The 19,326-nt window shown below is 43.4% G+C and overlaps 1 protein-coding gene across 1 annotated transcript in view; it reads left to right on the top strand.

Annotated features, from left to right (window-relative positions):
• Window positions 1-14,441, top strand: part of F2RL1 (F2R like trypsin receptor 1) — a 28,860-nt gene extending 14,419 nt beyond the window's left edge. Inside the window, exon 2 of the mRNA XM_086960754.1 lies at window positions 12,330-14,441. Coding sequence (XP_086816880.1) covers window positions 12,330-13,438 — 1,109 coding nt within the window. The 3' untranslated portion in view covers window positions 13,439-14,441. The remainder of the gene's footprint in view (window positions 1-12,329) is intronic.
• The last annotated feature ends 4,885 nt before the right edge of the window (window positions 14,442-19,326 follow it).

The raw sequence follows: 19,326 nt of genomic DNA, 5'->3' as shown, positions 1-19,326 counted from the left end.
CATGTGCTCAGCCCACCTAGGTATTCTATCCTTCTCGTCATTTGCCTTCTTCTGAAACTTTTCTCTCCTTCTGTCTGCCATCTTTATAAACATCTTTTCCTGCTCTTGCAGTGAACAGGTCAGATTGTCTTCTCTTGCTTGATCTAAATCTATGTTACCTATAGTCAGGAAATATTCTCCCATATAGCGGGTCACATCACTTGTAGTATGTACACGGTTCAAATGTCCTCTAACAGGAAGTTCAGAAAATACTACGTCATCGTTTGAATAATAGTACTGCAAGGTGCTTCTATAGAACAAGCTAGCTAATATACTACAGGAGATTCCATAGGTCAAAGGTAGATGGTGGTATGTCACGCCTTCAGCCACTGAGGTTGGTAGCTTCATGCAGACATAACAGTCCTCTATTTCCATAGCTTCTACATAATGCACTAACAGGTTAGCAAAAACATTTAGATGCGTCCTGTTCTTCATTCTGTGAAAATGTAGTCCATCCTCATCTGGTGCTTCTAAATTAGGTCGTGTGTGTGTCAGTCCTACTCTTTTGTCGCGTCTTTCTAATCTACGTGGTGTTTCTGCAGTCTGTACAATCCCTACATCTACTGCTTCTGGTTCAGTAGGGGACAAGTTAGGATTCTTACTTATCATAAAAGGTAGAAAAACTGTTAGTCCTATCCACATTACTATTAGCATAGCTACACTACACAAGCATATCTTACAACAGGTTTTGAGACACCCACACCGGGATCTCCCAGAGACACTCGGATCAGACATTTTAGCTTACAGGTGGCTTTTGCTACCCCTCTTCGTTTCTTTGCACCAAAGGCTCACTTCAGGGCTTCTCTTACGGAGGGTCTTCGTCCGAACTCCGATCAGCAATAGACTCGTTGTCACTGTTGCCACTGTGGTGAGGCTCGTCAATCTCCTCCAACACAAAGTACGTCCATTCAGGGCTCCGATACAGTCGGTTCTGTTTCTTTATCCTGTCGCTCTTTCTCAGCGATTTGCCTTGGGCTGCATTCCTTTCACTTAAAGCCCTTTTTCGGTCTTTATCGTTTTCTTCGACTGTCTTTAGTCTGAGCCTTAGTCTTTTGACGTATCGAGGAGTACTTCTTCCTCCGTGCCTCCCAGTGGTTGAGGAGACTTCTCCTTCTTCGTGCACTCTTTTCACTTTTTGTTGTGGCACTTCTGATTCCCTGCCTGTCTGACTAGTTCCAGGTCTTTCGTCTATCTCTTCTGCCTGGTCGCTAATCTGTCCCTGCTCAGATTCAAATCGCACTTTCTTTTTACTTTTTGTTACTGTTGTTTCCGTTGTCTGAGCACTTTGATCTAGTTCTATCTGTTCCTGTTCATGCTCTTCGATCTCTTCGTTTTCTTCTGCATGAACGTCAGCCCTAATTTCTAGCTGTCCCTTTCTCGGCTCCGGAGTTTCAGGAGGAGTCTCGAGATCTTGATCTGACCCTACTTGGCCTATGTCCTGATCAGGTGTGTTGTGGCTTTCGTTGACCTGACCTTCTCCTTCTACTCCTGACTCACCTGGACTATCCCACTCACTGTCTAAGTAAGAATATTTTCGGGTTCGTATTGGATCATGAACCGGTTCGTCGGCGGGATACCATTCAACGTCTTGACTTGTGCTCGGCAGTTCGATGTCAGCTAGCTCCGGACTCTCTTCCTCGGAGGTCTCTTCAGCTGTGCTGCCTTCAGCTCCAGTCGCGTTTTCTCCAGATACCCGCTTTGTGTGGCTGGCGTGGATCCACTTCGGTACACCAGCGCACTTCACAGCAGTGGTAGTGACGAGGATCACTTGTCGTCGCTTTCCCCACCTTGGCTTCAAGCAGCTGCTCCGGGTGTGTTTCTTTAACACCACCCAGTCTCCTGGCTGCAGGTTGTGTGCTGGAGTCTTTGGCCACTCGTCTTCAGTCTCTCCAATCTGCTGAGAGAGAGAACGCACTTGGTCACCCAGCTGCTTGCAGTATTCTAGCACCATATCATCAGAAATGCTTAGCAGTTTGTTTCCGGGTACCCATGCCTGGCGCATCACTCTTCCCATCAACACTTCATGGGGACTCAGGCCAGTCTTTCGATTCGGGATACTTCTCAGACTCATCAGCACCAGGGGTAAAGCTTCTATCCAGTTCATTTTTGTGGAATCACACATTTTCCCCAGTCTGGACTTCAGAGTGCCATTTATTTGTTCCACTACCCCAGAAGCCTCTGGGTGATAGGCACAGTGCAGTCTTTGCTTCATTTTGAATGCTCTACAGAGTTCCAATAGGACATCGTTGGCAAAATGCCCACCTTGGTCCGTTTCGATCGTCTCTGGGATCCCATACCTAGGTATCAACTCCCTGAGCAATAGTTTGGCTGTGGTTATAGCGTCATTTTTCTTAGCTGGATATGCTTCCACCCACCTAGAGAATAGACAAACTATGACTAAAACATATCTGTATCCGTTGCATCTGGGCATGGTTATGAAGTCTGCCTGGATTCTTACGAAGGGACCTACTGCCTTTCCAATAGTACTCTGTTTCACTACTGTCTTCTTCCCTGCATTGAATTGCTGACACACTAGGCACCTCTGGCAAAGCCTTTCCGCCTGGTCCCTGAACTTTGAATTACAGAACACCTGTTCAAACACCCGACACATTGCGTCTCTTCCCATATGTGTTGGCTCATGTATCATTCTGACCATGGGGTCGATCAAGCTATCAGGCAGTACAGGCACCCCCTCCGGATTTACCACCACACCATCTTCTCGCAACTCGCACTCCCTTGCGGCCCACCTGCCTTTTTCTTGCCTGTCTGTGGCTTGTTGTATCTCTCTTAATTCTTCCCACGTTGACACATTATCAAACAACATAAGTTGGCAGCTGGTTCCATCCCACCGGGCAATTTGTAGGGACATCTGGTGACGGGCACAAAATTGTGCAATTTGGTCAGCGTACCTATTACCGGCAGTCACATCATCATTTCCAGATCTGTGAGCCGCACACTTGACCACAGCCAATTCTTTGGGTAATTGGATAGCTTCAAGTAATTCATGCACCACCTTCCCATTTCGGATAGGTGTGCCAGAGGAAGTCATGAATTCTCTTTGCAACCACAATTGGCCGAAGTCATGAACAACCCCGAAACAGTACTGACTGTCTGTGTAAACAGTAACTCTTTTGCTTTTTCCCCTCTTGCATGCTCGGGTTAACGCTATAAGCTCCGCCACTTGTGCAGATTTCACCTCGCGCATGTAAGATGCCTCGACGACTCCTGTCAGAGTAACCACAGCATAGGCAGCACTCAGACTCCCACTCTCATGTCTCAAACACGAGCCATCCACAAACATTGTTTTATCCCCGTCCCGTAGTGCTATTTCACGAATGTCAGGACGGGGCTTGGTGCTATATTCAGTCAGATCGATGCAATTATGTTCCCCACCCTCATCCGATTCTGCATCCAGAGGGACAGGTAACAGTGTCGCAGGATTTAGGACATTGCACCGGGAAATAGTTACATTTTCAGCACCAATCAAAATTCTCTCATACTTAGTCAGCCGACTAGGTGTGAGGTACTGGGTCTTAGTTCTAGTCAGTAGGATGACAACAGAGTGAGGAACATAGACAGTGACGGGATGTCCCATGACAATGCTCTCACTCTGTTCTAGACTGACACAAGTAGCAGCAACGGCTTTTAAGCAGCCAGGCAGTCCAGCGGCCACTGGATCTAGGGTGGCTGAAAAGTAAGCTACTGGTCTCCTGACTGATCCGTGCCCCTGGGTCAGGACTGAAAGAGCACAATTTTCTCTGGTGTCACAGAACAGTTCAAAGGGTTTAGTGTACTCAGGCATACCCAATGCAGGTGCGGTACATAGACAGTTTCTCAGAGTTACCCAAGCATTCATGCTCTCACTGTCCCAGTGGACGGGGTCTTCCACTCCTTTCTTTGTCATATTTATCAGGGGTCGGGCTAGAGCCGCAAACCCTACAATCCATTGTCTGCAGTAACCCACAACTCCCAAGAACATTCTCACTTCTTTCTGGGTGGTGGGCAGTTCCATTGCTTTAATTATTTTGATCCTTTCGGTAGTGACCTTCCTGATTCCCTTTTCTATCTGGTGCCCCAGATATTTTACTGAGTTTTTACAGAATTGTAATTTGTCAGGCGACACTTTATGTCCTCCTTTTCCTAGGTGATTCAGCAAGGCAATTGTGTCAGTGACACAGTCAGACTGGGTTTTAGATGCCACTAACAGGTCATCTATGTACTGCACCAAAACAGACTCTCTTGGCAGCACTAGGGATTCAAGGCACTTTTTCAGTATCTGGTTGAAAATCGATGGACTTTCAGTGTACCCTTGAGGGACACGATTCCAGACATAGATATGACTGTCAAATTCAAAACTGAAAAGGAACTTGCTTTCTGGGTGCAATGGGATGGAAAAGAATGCGTGGCACAGATCGATGACAGTGAACCATTCTGCGTTCCAAGGAATCTGGTAGAGTATTACTGCAGGGTTGGGTACAATAGGACAGCAAGGCACAACAATTTGGTTTACCTTGCGCAAATCTTGCACCACCCGGTACTTCCCACTAGGCTTTTTGATCCCAATGATAGGCGAATTACAGGGGCTGCTCAGCACTTCCTCTATTATTTCTGCTTCGAGCAGCCTCGTGATTTCAGTCGCTACTCCTGCCTTCACTTCTGCACTCATTTTGTACTGCCTGGTTTTGGGGTATACAGCATTTGTTTTTATTGTTACTTTAACCGGGTCCACATTTGCCATCAGGCCTACATCTTTTCCTGTGAAATCCCACACTTCGGGTACTACCCTTAGCTGGAGTTCCTCAGGTAAGTCCTCAATTGTCAAAGGCTTAATGTCAGCATCTTGTCTGACTAACATCAGTTTGTACAGGCCATCTTCATCGGGGGTCTGAATTTCGACGCCATTTGGTGTGCAATAAATGGTACAACGCATCTTGCACAACAAATCACGTCCCAGTAGGTTTACAGGACTGGAATCACAGACCACAAATCTGTGCATTTCCTTGAAATTTCCTATGGAAATCTCCATTGGTTCAGTTACAGGGGTACTTATTATCTGATTTGATACGCCCACTACTTGGATCGCTTCTCCCGAGAGGGGTAGGTTAGGAACATCCACTGTTCTTACAGTAGATCTGGTAGCGCCAGTGTCCAACAGAAAGGTGACATCTCTTCCTTCAACCTTTCCTTCAATGTATGGTCCAGTCTGGTCTACCGGTAAGGAGGCGCCAAGTACGCACTCCTCATCCTCCCCTCTCAGGCCCCGTCAATCTTGATCTTCACAAAGGAAGGTATCACTTAGCAAGTACTGTGGAATGACTGCATTTCTTTCACTCTCAACCTCCCATACTTCCGCCCTCTCATTCTGCTGACCCTGACTCTTAAAATTCTGTCTAGGAGCGCGAGGTACTGGAGGTAATTTTACCTGTTGCTGGGTTTTTCTTGTCCCCTCTTTCGGCACCTGTGGATTTAAACCATTTACAGGGGCATTACCAGCCTGTAGGTGTGGACACTCGTCTCTCCAATGCCCCATCTGGCCGCACCCATGGCACGGAAACTTTTTCATGGCCTCTTCACGACTCATTTTAGGTCTGGGCTTTCCTCCCCCCCCAGAATTGGTATTCGGAACATTATTATCAGAAGTTATTTTACTTAACTGTTTTTCTTGCTGTTCGGCTAATTTCACCTGTGCCCACATCACCTTTTCCTTGAGGGCTTTCTTTTTATTTTCAATTTCATCTTCACAGTATTTTGCATATTTCAGGACATCATCTATGGGCTTTCCCTGCCAACTGATTTTGTTATCTCGAATCCATTGTGAGATTTCAGGCCTTAGTCCTAGCACAAACCTATAACTGAAATGCGTCATGTCTTTCATGTCTACATTATCGATACCACTGTAAGTTTTGAATACCTGCAGTAACCTTTCATAAAATGAATGCACTGTTTCATCCCGTTCTTGGGTGGTTCTATCTATTCGGGTCCAATCTGTCTCTTTGGCTGGCACCTTTTTCTTAAGATACTGTATGACCTGGTCATATTTCCTCATTACATCCGGTGAAGGGGCCCCCGTTCTCTCATCTCTGGGATATTCATCATTTGGCCAATCAATTTCTATCTTACATTCGGTCCATAGATCTACAGGGACCACAATGTCGAAAAACCCATCCAGGTCTTTCAGCAGACATTTCTGAACTTTTATGAAACGCTCTACCTGTCGGTACCAGTCAACTGGTTTCTCGCGTAATTTCGGGAAGTCATTTGTAAATGACACAATGTCTTGCCTAGACCAAGGGACATGGACGTACTTCCCTCCCGGGACCTCTCTCATGGGACACAATTTTTCTGTTGGGGTTACTTCCTTTAATACGAATTCTGAAGTTACTGACCCAGCCCTGCTGCCTTCCTTCTTCTTTGCCCACCTTGTTCTCCACTTCCCCACTTCGCCCCATTTCTGCAGGAGTTTCAACAATTCTTTTACTTGGATCTGTTTCCCCATCACATTCAGGCTTTCTAAATCCTTGTCTGAGAAGTCTACTCTGTAAGGTTTCTGGAGAATTTTTGAGCGACTAACATCAACGCCCATTTCTGCGGCTGCATCCATTATCTTTTCGTGGAGCACCCTGGCACTCCGGGTAAGATTTTTACTGATGAATAGTAACTCTTCTTCATTATACGAGCTCAGGCGCTCAACTCCCACGTTCCCAGCCATCATTTCTTCTATTTCTATTCTTAATTTATATATTTCCAATGTTTTAGGTTGAGAAGTGGTCTCTTTCTCTATCTCCTTTGTCCATCTGTCTAATTCTTCAGGGGAAACTAAAGAGGCGTTCCTGATTCCAGATGCACTTTCAATCACCACTTCCTTTTGTCTAGGCTGACTTCTTGCCCCTACTATACTGGCCCTTGGCTCCCTTATGGGCAAATCCATTAAACTTCCAGATTCACACTCACTTTCCTGATCCTCATCTATGAACACTTCTTTTCTCGGGGTCTGGAAGCTAGTAGTAGGCAGCATTGGGGTGATGACAGGAGGAAGGGGACTAATCAAGTCATTTTTATACATTGGGATAGCAGGACCAATAGTTACCGGGATGGTCAAGGCCTCAGGATGGGGATGCATCTGTGCAATGGTTCTGGCTAAGTCCTCTCGCTGTCTAGTCAGGACTTCTCTCTCCTTTTCCTGCAACCCCCTTCCAGCAGAGTTGCCATGCAATACCTGAGGTACTAAGGACGGATAGATATTCGGGGCAGTCGGGGCAACCAATCGAGGGGGACTTTCCCCGAATGGCTGATAATTCGGGACTGTGGGCTTAGGTCTGCAAAACTCATCCCTTCCACTATATTTACTGCTTGTAGCTGTCCCGTCTGAATCACTTTCCCTCCTACTTCGGGGGTAATTGGTAACAGAGTTTTGGGAATGCGCCGAATCTGATTCTGCTACGTAGGGAGGTGGATTCTTCATTAACAAATCTTCCAGGTGTTCATCTTCTATGTCCCCCATAGGCGCTAGGTGATGGGTCTTTTCTTTACATTTTCCTCTTTTCTCCTCTAATACTCCCATCATGGGGAACAGCCCTTCAGTTAACATAGACTGCCTCCACTGTTTCATTTTCTGCTCTTTGGTTGGCGTTGGAAGTCTGGGATACCACCTACTCACTCCTTTATCCATTCGGGGTTTATCTCGCTCTGCAGCCTCAATCTCCCATTCCTCCAAAGCCTCGTACTGGGTCAACCTAGGTCTAGGGTGTAATTCATTCATGCGGGTCCTTAAGTTAAACAGGATCCGACCATTAAATGTACCTTCAACAGGGAATGCCAGGACTCCGTCACCTACAGTATACTTTGCCCAATTTTCTAGCCAGAGACAAGTGTGATACCCTTTATCAAACATCATAAAAGAGGCAGGGGTATTTGGCGGGGGAATGAGTACGCCTTCCCTCGTTCTAATGGGCTTGTCAGTTTTGAAAAAATTCTTTACTTTATCCGAGAATGACAATTTTCTCTTTATTCCATACATCATGTGCGGTCTACCTCGTATAAGCTGATCCTTATGAAATCCTAGGTACTTTGGATTCGGTATGAAGTCTGGATACCACATACAACTCTCCAGACTCGCTTCTAACTCGGCTTGATTAATTTTGTTTACTTTCGTGCTTCCAATGCTAGCGCGACTTCTATTTCGCGCCACCCAATCAGGTCAGAGAATACAACTACGGTCAACCAATGGGTGCGCGGCCTTTTCGCAAGACAGAGTCTCCCGTTTCGGCACTCACCCCTCCTTCACAAATTCAGCTCCGCTACCCGCCCGCTGTTCTGACCAATACCAGCGCGGCACGGAGTGACGTCAGAGCAGCTCTCCGACTGACTCCCGCCTTCACAAGGTAACGGAAACTTTTTACTCTCTCTAAAGTGCGAGTGCACGTTTTAGTTAACAACACACAACGTTTGCCACTATGTCTGAGTGTTCTAAAGAGAGAAAAGACTTTTCTTTCGCTACTAGTAAACCACTTCTGTCTACTTTTCATTCACTCTGGATAGACTTCTTTGCCTGTCCCTACACACTAGTAACATAGAACCCGTTATTCTTCTGACTCATCCACCTTGATCGGGGATATGTACTGAGCCAGGATTTCACCAGCGAACTATTTTACTTACCAGACAAGCCTCGGAGACCCTATTACTCCTCCCGTATGCGACCCTTACTAGGTGATATCGCAATGAAAGTTTTATAATGGACTCGTAGCTATCATTCACTCCAGAAACAAAGGTCCTAATTAGTGCTTCCAGTTATCCTTAACCCTGCACTAATATCTCAAACCTAGTGACTTCAACAGCTAACCGGATTCTACTCACCGTTAGCTAAAATACTTCCCCGGGGATTCAGACTACACTGAACATTTACAAACAATTCTGGGTTAATTCAACATGCAGTATTTATAACAGCAATGCAAATTCATGAACATTTACATATAAAAACACATTTCAAAAATATTGTAAAAATACAGTAACAATCAGCATACAGTAACAATCAGCAGCACGTTTTTGTATTCACGGCTATCCTGCCTACCTAATCCAACTAGTCCAAACCATCCTCTGCTACCAGAAATTACTGCTAGAGCGCGCAGTTTTCCCCAGGTCACCCGGGATACCAATTCTCTAACACGCACTGGGCCCTCGGCGTGAAGAACACATTAATTTCGTTTGGGTGAAAACTGGGTGAGGATTTCTCCTCCTGCACGCTGCTAGGAGTAATCAAGTTTGGATTTACCTCTGCTTACCATGCACCCGACTTACCACGGGCGCAATTCCTTGACGGACCTGGAGCTGTTAAGAAAAAGTAGACAGGCCTAACATCCAATACACCTTAAAATCCTTAAAATACTTTCCACAGTTTTGTAAAATGACCACAGACACCTGATTAAGTTCAAGTTTTTATATAAGATTTCAAAGAGAAGAAGCCAAAATAATAAGCGATACACAGAGTAATATATCAAACATCAAAATCAGTACCAAAAGGTAACTTTGCACAAAAAATATGACCATTTAGAATATATGGGAAACTACAGGGAGAAGTTTTAGCACGTACTATTCACTGCAACGTTATACTAGAACATAGGAATGGGATGGGACTTAGAACATGTACTTAACCTAAGTGTTCAGAATATTCTTGCTAAGCTCACTGCAAACCGCTAAAGGAAAGGGAAAAACGGGAACATGCTATGGTTTTTAAAATCAATGAATTTCTAAAGGAGAGGGGGAGAGAAGGAACCAACTAAAATTCAGGCACATATAAGTTCGATGGCAATAAGGCAATAACTCAGGTAAGAATGCTTTAACAGATCTGAGAGAGAGAGAGGAAAAAAGAGATACGCAAACCCACAATCTATATTTACCTAATTTAGATTGAAGACCAACCCTGGCCACGGGTCAGTTGGGAAGACGGGGACAGGGACCCTCAGAAAAGGAATGCCAGACTGTGAGCAGGTACAGCTCACGGAGAATAAGGACAGGATACCCCTCAGGTTCGGATCAAGGACTGGGCCTCCCAGGGTACGACCAACACCCACAGCTTCGGACAGCAACGCCTGCGTTACCCCCTCCTGCAAGTAATCCGCCAGAAACCCTGATTGGATTTTCGAATTCCCCAGCAAAGTGCTTCGCCAGCACTTAGGATTTTCCACCCCTTAGGAGATTGTGGAAAGTAAGGACAAAGTGCTCCGCAGCACTTTCAGAATGAGCACCTATTGAGATCGTAGGGTCAGTGACAGGTCTGCTACTCGGACAAGTCGGACAATTTTCCTAAGCTAAACTAGGGTAGTTATACAGTTTGGGGACCCTTAGACCACCCACTAATGTTGCAAGTGACAGTTTCCCACATTGTGATTGGTCAGGAGAGGTGGTGCGGTCTTTACCACCTCCTAGAATTCAGTTTCACATGATTAAATATGCAATTTTGAATACCCGCCCCTTAGGTTCACGTTCCCATGCATAGAATACAGCAGTACAGGACAGTTTTCAGTAGGTAGCAACAGTATTGCTTCTTTCAAGGTGAGACTCCGTATTCCCAGCGGTGTTCCCAGGCGCATTGTGCTTCAGGAGCCAGCTGGCTAGGTTTAGCTTCTGCGCAGTTGGAACTTTCTCTGGTCAGGTGACGGTGCCCAGCAGAGCCTCAAGCATGGCTCCGCTCATGAATACCCAGCCCACAAAGACGCGGTACATGAAAAGTAAGCGAAGACAAATTAGAACCATACATAAAAATGATCGCACTGTATACCATGATAAAAGAAAACCAACCCTTACTTTTATAATAACTATAGCATTAAGGATTAATGCGAAAGAATAGATAGGCTAAAAGCTGCTGCAGTAAGCAGAGAGCGTGGTAAGAGACAAGCGGCCATATTTAGCATCAATGCGCATGAGCACAGAATCCCTCCAGAATGCGAGTGCGTCACATCACATGGGTATGACCGACGCATGCGCAGACTGAATTTGCGGCAAAGCAGCCATTTTCAGTGCAAGCTTCGTTAGTACGTGAAAAGACAAACAAGCAAGCATCCTAGGGACACCCGCGTGTAGGGGAAAACACTTTACAAATGACGAACAATGGTGTTAATATTATTATGCAATTATAGACAAGGGTTTTGCATCCGAGCAAGGCGCTATGCGTGCGAATCCTTGCTCCATCACTCGCAGGGGAAGTGTTCAATGTATTTTTAATCGCTCAGCAGATTAAAAATACTTTCTGTGGAACGTGAAAGAAACTTGGAGCCGTAATATATATATGTATATATATATATATATATATATATATATATGTGTTCTCTTCAGAGAAACCACCTGCTGTAACGTAACCGGGCCTCAGATTGAGAAGTGTTGTCGGGGATCCTCCCACATGCATGACCAGGATGACATTTATGAGGTTTGTTTGCTGTGGAGATGTATATATTGCTTTATGCCACTTAAAAACAAAAACATTGTACTTGCCTTATCCTCAAAGTACTGACTGTGAGGTAATGGTAGCACACCTACTGAAACTCAACATTTAATTGACGGGCTGTTGGATTTTCACACTGGCTTCATTAAGAGGCAGAAGGAAATCTATTTTACCCATGTGGGACTGAGACCTCATTAGCAGGCTTTGAGGTTTTTAGAAGGGGAAACAAATCTGAAGTTTAAAACTTAAAAAAAAAAAGCTCAGTGAATATTATGGGCAGAATGGATTTCGTACACATTTTATATATGGCTTTTTTTTTGTGCTCATATTTTCTCTTTTTATACCAGTTTAATTGTATGCTATTTGGATTTAATCCGTAGCAAGGAAACTCTGTTTGCAAGGGATCTCCTGAAGTGTGAAATCGAGACAGCAAATTAAGCTGTTACAAGTGACTCCAAGGAATTGGCCATGTCCATGTTTAATATTTTGTGCAGTGCCTGAAGGTTCTACCCCCTCCAATCATTGAACCTCTCATTGAATGGATCATCAATGCAGTCTGGTTGATTCAAATTCTCCCAAAGTTGTGCGTTTTTAAGTTAAATCAGTTTTAAAATGAACCCCACCATTAAGTCTGCTAGCTCTATTTCCTTTAGTTTCTAAGCAAACATTTCTTTGGGGCTGGATCTTTCCACAAAAAATTATCACAGTTCACTAAAATAGACCATCAACAGGAAAATATATATATTGATGTACTGAAATAGGTTATTGGTTTGTGTTTTTCATGTTCAATTAGAGAATGCATATTTTTGCTAGTAGACTAGCCTCTAACTTTATTTTTCTTCTTCTCTTTTTGAAGGATTGCCTCAAACCAGAACTACTAAAGAAGGTAGAAGTTTTATTGGACACAAGGTTGAACCTGTCAATGGCACTGGAAAGTCTGGATATATGATTGATGATTTTGCAAAGAACGTCCTCACTAGTGGATTGACTACGGTTTTCCTTCCCATGGTCTACATCATTGTATTCGCTGTCAGTTTACCGAGCAATGGCATGGCTTTGTGGGTCTTCTTCTTCCGAACCAAAAAGAGGCACCCAGCAATCATTTATATGGCTAACATGGCAATGGCAGATCTCTTGTTTGTTATCTGGTTTCCTCTGAAGATTGCCTACCATTTGAAAGGCAACAACTGGATTTATGGAGAAGGCCTTTGTAAAGTCCTTGTTGGATTTTTTTATGGAAACATGTACAGCTCGATTCTCTTTATTACCTGTCTGAGCGTACAGAGATACTGGGTAATTGTAAACCCCATGTCTTATGCCAGGAAGAATTCTGAAATTGCAATTGGAGTTTCAGCTTTAATATGGCTGCTCATTATACTCGGCACCATCCCTTTGTACCTGTATGATCAGACTGCCTATATTGTAGATCTTAATATTACAACGTGTCATGACGTCCTGCCTCTGGATAAGTTGGCTTTTGACATGTTTAGTTATTTCCTGTCATTGGCAATTGGAGTCTTTTTCTTCCCAGCTGTCCTTACTACGGTAGCCTACGTACTGATGATTAAAACACTGAATGCATCTATAACGGACGAGAAGATTGGAAAGAAACGAAAGAAGGCCATCAAACTCATCCTGACAGTGTTGGTGATGTACCTCGTCTGCTTCACGCCCAGCAACCTTTTTCTTATAATACACTATGCACTGATCAAAAAACAGTACATCAGCAGTGTGTATGCATCTTACATAACTACACTTTGTCTGGCCGCAATAAACAGCGCCATAGATCCTTTTATTTATTATTTTGTTTCAAAAGATTTTCGTGAGAATATCAAAAACACGTTTCGCTGCCGGAGCAACAGGACAGTTGAAAGAATGCAAATATCTTTTAGTTCTATGAAGTACTCAAGAAAATCTCACACGTACATCTCAAGTTCAAGCTCTACAAAGACCAGCAATTGCTAATTTCCTTGTACATGTGAGAAAAATGGACACATTACGTGCATGTAGCATCCACGTTTCCCCCTCCCAATATTGTGAATTTGTAAATACTTTTTTCTGTTGTAAGATATTTAATTTTAGTAATGTTTGCAGTTATTGAGCACCTCTGTATGTGAAGAATTCGTATGTTATTGGGCAGGAGACCAATTGGGTGCTTCAAATAATATTGGTGAATACAACTTTAAAGCCAGTGACTACACATTAACATTTTATTAGATGGCAACTTACTGTGAGGAAACCATGAGAGAAGTTTTGACCTTGTAGGATACGGCCCACACAGTCACAATTTTTACTATATGGAAAATTGGTAGTTGATGCTTAACGTGTATGGATTGTTTGATAACGTCACTTGACTAGCTTTGCTAAGGATTGTTAATGGGTGCAGAGATCCAAGGATTTGATCAAAATCCATTTGATCAAATTAGTAGGGCTTGTTATGTCTGTAGATGTACTTGGTCCATATGATCATTTCAAAAAATCATGAAGGACAGCAGTATTCGGTGGGAAATCACTTCTACATATTGCTATGGAGCTCCTGGCCCCTTTTCCTTCTTCTGTTGCATTGATTGCTCTTCATTTGCCATATTTGCGCTTTTTTGAAAAAAATGTTTGCAAGCATTTTATATTGTCTGGTGTAAATGTTATCATGGTCAATAATATAAATTTGTGTATCTTACAAAAACTGTTAAAATTCTGAATATTTCAGCACCTAAATGTACTGTTAAGTTTCACCTTTGTTGATGTAGGCCCAAAACCAGGTCTCCTATCCGATCTATGATTAAATGAATAATGGCATAACTTTGAAACTTGTTTGCTGCCTTGTCTGTCACCTGTTATGTTTTAGAAAATGTTTACTGTAACTTCACACTTCTAATCCAATGTATTATTACGTGTATGGTTTTTTGAAAATACTTTTATATATTTTATATATGCAATATTTTTAATTAAAACAGTTTTCTATATCAAAGTATACTGATTGCTTATGGTTTTACTATTGAACTTTCACAAATATAACTATTTATTCTCCTGTTTATTTTAGGCTACAGTGTCTCGGTTTTTTAAAACTTATTTTTATTATAGTAATGCATTATTTGCACATTTTACAATTCTCGTAATCTGCCCATAGGGCCATTAGCAAGGTTTACATTTCAGCATGCATAATAAACCATCTCTTTCATTTCTTTAGCGGAAAAAGTAAATCATGTCGCCATCTGAATGTCAACTTCCAATCATTTATTCATAAGGCGAAGTGCAGTGCATCTCCCATAACCATTCCAAGTGGGATTCAGACGTATTCTCTTCAAAAGCACAGTTTCTCCTCACCTGTATGCAAACGCAGGCACGTCCACTTAAGTACCATGACCATGCTGTTTTCTATTTACTCAACATCACAATTGTATGCCCACAGCAAAGCATCCATGCACCTACCCATGTTGAATTCAATGAATGTGGAAATATTTGAACTTGTGTATGTTCCCTCCACCTGCTCTCAGGAACTTTCTCCAGTGTCTCTGCCATTTCTGCTGTTATGGTGATTCGAAGGGAATTCGGATTCCCATCATGACAGTGTTTTTTTTACTGCCTGAAGTAGTCCAGCATGAAGCTTCTTAATTATTTTCCTCATTTAAGGTGTAATGTTTGGATTGACATTTCTCAGACAATTCATATGCTGGCACCTCTATATGGAAGAAAGTTTGGAGTTATTGTTCGCACAACGGTGGTAGGCGTCTACTTCGGACCCCTAAAAGACCTAAACCCATTTTGGGATACCGCGACTCGCACACTCTCCAGATGATCCAGTCCACTATACATTCTAGGCTGGATTACTGCAATGCGCTGTTTTTGGTCTCCAATAAAACTGTGCTCATAAGACTTCAGATATCCCAAAATGCTGCAGCATGGCTTCTATTCGCCCTCCCGAAGTTTTGCCCAGTCTCTGGCTTCATCTATAGACTGCACTGACTCCCGGTGGATAAGAGAATCCTCTTCAAGGCCCTATGCATTACTCATAATTTGCTCTGTACCCATGTCCCCTCTCAAGCCTTGTTCTCTAAGCTTCATTCAACCTGTGGTGCTTGGGTTAGAAGAGCGAGAACAGGAGGGTGCTTCTTTTCTCGCCCTCAAGAATGCTCTTCCTCTGTCTATTAGGAGCTTTAGAATCACTGGGCTTTCACAAGGGCCATGAAGACTAGCTATTCTCAGTCTAATCTTCTGTTCCTCTGCGGATCTCTTCTCCGAAACTAGCGTGGGGATGTCCTGTTGCTGGGGCAACCATGCACTTTACAAACACTTTAACATAACATTAACATAACATATTCTTCCTTATCATTTCTACACTTCTCTCCTACTCGCAGTGTCTTCTATTTGTTTTCATCTTTTAGTTTCAGGAGCCAGAGACCACCAGGTGTCCGCTCTAGCCTGCTAACCAATAGTTTTACACTATGCATGGCAGAGGAGCAACTAAATTGCTCTTTCTTATGCTCTATGGAAATAATTGCACTGACCTGGCTATGGGATGCTTCCTTGGTTGGTAGCAGTTTGCTAAAAGCGTTACAGCGTAAAACATTTTTTTATATGTATAATTGCACACCTGTGTTAGAGCTCTACATATTGCAACACTTTGGGCTTCTGTTTCTGCCACTCGAGGGCCAACTCAACCCTCCTCACATTTCCCTGAGCCGTACTAACCACAAGAAACTCAGAGTAGCATTTCTTAAATGTTTGGCTGAGAGCTGTAGTCCGCATCCTGCTCTAGCGCAAACCTGTTCATCACTGCTCGCGTGAGAACGTCCAAACTGCTCAATTCCCCTGCTTCTATAGCCACTAGAAGTTTGAACGGTGCTCGTGCCTGCATGAACCTGAACCATTCCCTAGCTTCTATGAAAAGTGGAAGTGTAATGGATCTCTTGATCCCAGGCTTGGAAGATGCATACCTCTAACATGGACCTGTTTTGTTGTCTTCTGGATGCTGAAACAGCATGCTGTCTGTCTCTCGTTGACTCTAGGAGGAAACCATAAGAGACCTGCTGGCAACCATGCTGCTATGACTGCCAGAGCAGCCCTAACTGGTGTGTTTACTTTACTTGCTGATCTAACCTATCTAAGGACACCAACACTGTAGAACCTAAACCTGTGATCTTTGTCTATGGGTATAGCTCTTCTCGCCCTATCTGTTTGACTAGAGTTCAATCACTGTGTACCTTCATTTACAATCTAACATTCTACTTTGTTCTAGTCACGGAGCTTGGATATTGTCCCTTTATCATACCACGTGGTTTTGTCCCTCCACTACTTCTGCAGCAATCCTCACATGACAATATTCCATTGCAGATAGTGTAGTATAGTTTCAGTTCTACATGGTTACTGCTTTTTTTCCTAGGTATTCTATACCCCCTCCAAATCCTCACTGTAAATGTTCTCTAGCCTATTCACTTCTGAAAAAATGTTTTTGTTCAAACATATATTCCAGATTTTGGCAAATGAATTTGTTACCATCCCCAACATCTGCAGCCTTGATTAGGTTCTTGGCAAAGCGTAAACTGGGTGTTAGCTTCTCAGAACCAAAAAATATGCAGATTCTTTCCTTTAAGGACCATAAACTTTATTCGGCCTGATTTCCTGCACCAGACATTGTTTTACACACAACTTGATTTCTCTACTTTTCTAAATAAATTGTCCGTTCCTTTATCTATTTACATTCCCTTTTCCTGAGGAAACATTACAGCTTACTTTTTTCTACAGCCAGGCACTTTATATATCTGTCCTCTCTTTGTGTTACTCTACTGCCTCTTTTTGTGTCCTGCCCTCCTTTGCCTGTGTTGATTAAAAGGTATTTTTGGGTTAAGTACCAATTCGTAGATACATTACAGCACCAGTGAATTAGAGCGTACCACAAGATTAACTATGTACTAATTTCTAAACTAGTCCTCTTGACCAAGCAATTTGTACTAGGTTTAGAGTTTGAGGCCGTGCACACCTTTGCAAGGAATACCAGAGCTGTATTTCTCCAGCAATCCTGCTTTTGGTCTAAGAACAATCCCTGTACTCTGTAGAAACCCTTGCACCTAAGCTCCAGACTGCTGACCAAACCCTCACAACAACACCTCAATCCATAGTTATGCATGGAGGTGAACTTTGAAATTGCCTATTAGCAATACGTTTTTTGTATTCCAGCTGACAATCACTTAAGTGTCCAAGGTTGAGAAGCGGTTGGGTTGCTTTTTGCCCTCCCCAGTGCGTCAATTGGCCCTGAGGTGGCCGTGTTTGAATAACAAGTACTCCACAATATTGAGGCCTTGGAGGAGTCACAAAATGAGTTCCATCCTTGCAATATGAGTAGGACTGTTTGGGCAGCGGTAAAGTCACTGCAGGACAACAAGTTGATAACAATAAAACAAGATCACAAAGGTGGTGCAGCGGTAGTGCTTGTAAATTGATTTGTAAATTGATACTTGTATAGCGCACTACTCACCCGCAAGGGTGTCAAGGCGCTTGTACGAATACCTCTGTGGAACCCGTCCTGGCTTTCCCTGTGAGGCGTCCACTACTGGGCACCCCCAGGGTGAAGGCCAGGCATCCTTAGCGTTGTGGGGGCCGTTGTGTAGATTAAGCAAGCTATTGCCCAGAGTTGCAGAGTGGGACTCTATGATTTGGAATAGGCACTGAGGCGAGAATTATCAGGACTGTGGAATTTTGAGCCCAAGACCCGCCGAGGTGGGGAATTGAACCCTGGTCCCGTGCTAGACCTCTGCATCAGGGTCTGCCGCTCTAACCATTGAGCCACACTTCTCCACATCATATGAGGCTACTTGGAGTGTGCACAAACTACCAACCACTAGCACATGATCCCACACCTCCGTTACAAGAAGCCACCGGGGCCCTGGTGGTGGAAGCCAAGGAGAAAGTGGATAACTCACAAGGAAGTGGTTTTATGTCAGCATGCAGTCTTTATAAGTAAGAGTAAACATACAGCTTATACAAAGCACAAACAAACCGCTATATATACATCATAATGCTACATTATTTAATATTCAGCAATTGGATCATTAATCAATAGATTCAAATCCATTTTGACAGAGGAAGCCAGAGATTCCAACCAAATAGCTTTTTTCTTGCACCCTTTGATTTATATGCAGCTAACTCCAAATAATATCTGGATAATCTAGATTGCCAATTATTAAAAACTGGTGGATCTGAATATAGTCACTGAGTAGTAATGCATGATCAATAAATCGACATACAGATAAATAAAAACCCTTCCTCTGCTTCTGTCCTAAATCCAGCTTGGTCTGCCTGCATACCCTGAATTACCATTTCTGCTGATAATTCCAAACGAATCCCCAAGCTAACATTTAAAAAAAAACTGAACATCAGTAATGAATTGCAACAATTTAGGACAGTAAAAGCGGATTTCCATGTGAATTTAAGTCCCAGATTGCCAGCATTTTACATCCCGCTGAAGATCCACAAAGCCTGGCGCCCGCCGCCAGGCTGCCCGATTGTTTTGGGGAGCCAATCATTACTGGCGCCATTGTCCCAGTTTGCGGACTTCTTTTTGAGGGAATCTGTCATTGTGCAACCATCTTTTGTGCAGCACAGTATTGATGTCCTTAACACCTTGAACGCAGTAGAGTTTGACCCGATGAGACAGCTGCTTGGAACAATGGATATTGAATCTTTATATACCAGCATACCCCAAGATGCCTCGCAGGTGGCAGCATCGCGTGCTCTTAGGGCACTTCAATGGTTTTATGATGTCCCCCAATCTTTTGTACTGCATCGCACAGAACTAGCCCTTACAAGAAACTTTTTTGCATATAAGGACCAGGTATACCTCCAGGTGTCAGGAACAT

This window comes from Lissotriton vulgaris, chromosome 3_1, assembly GCF_964263255.1.
Source record: "Lissotriton vulgaris chromosome 3_1, aLisVul1.2, whole genome shotgun sequence".
Taxonomy (NCBI): Eukaryota; Metazoa; Chordata; class Amphibia; order Caudata; family Salamandridae; genus Lissotriton; species Lissotriton vulgaris.
The sequence above is the reverse complement of the archived record's forward strand: the minus strand, read 5'-3'. Positions and strand labels throughout refer to the sequence as shown.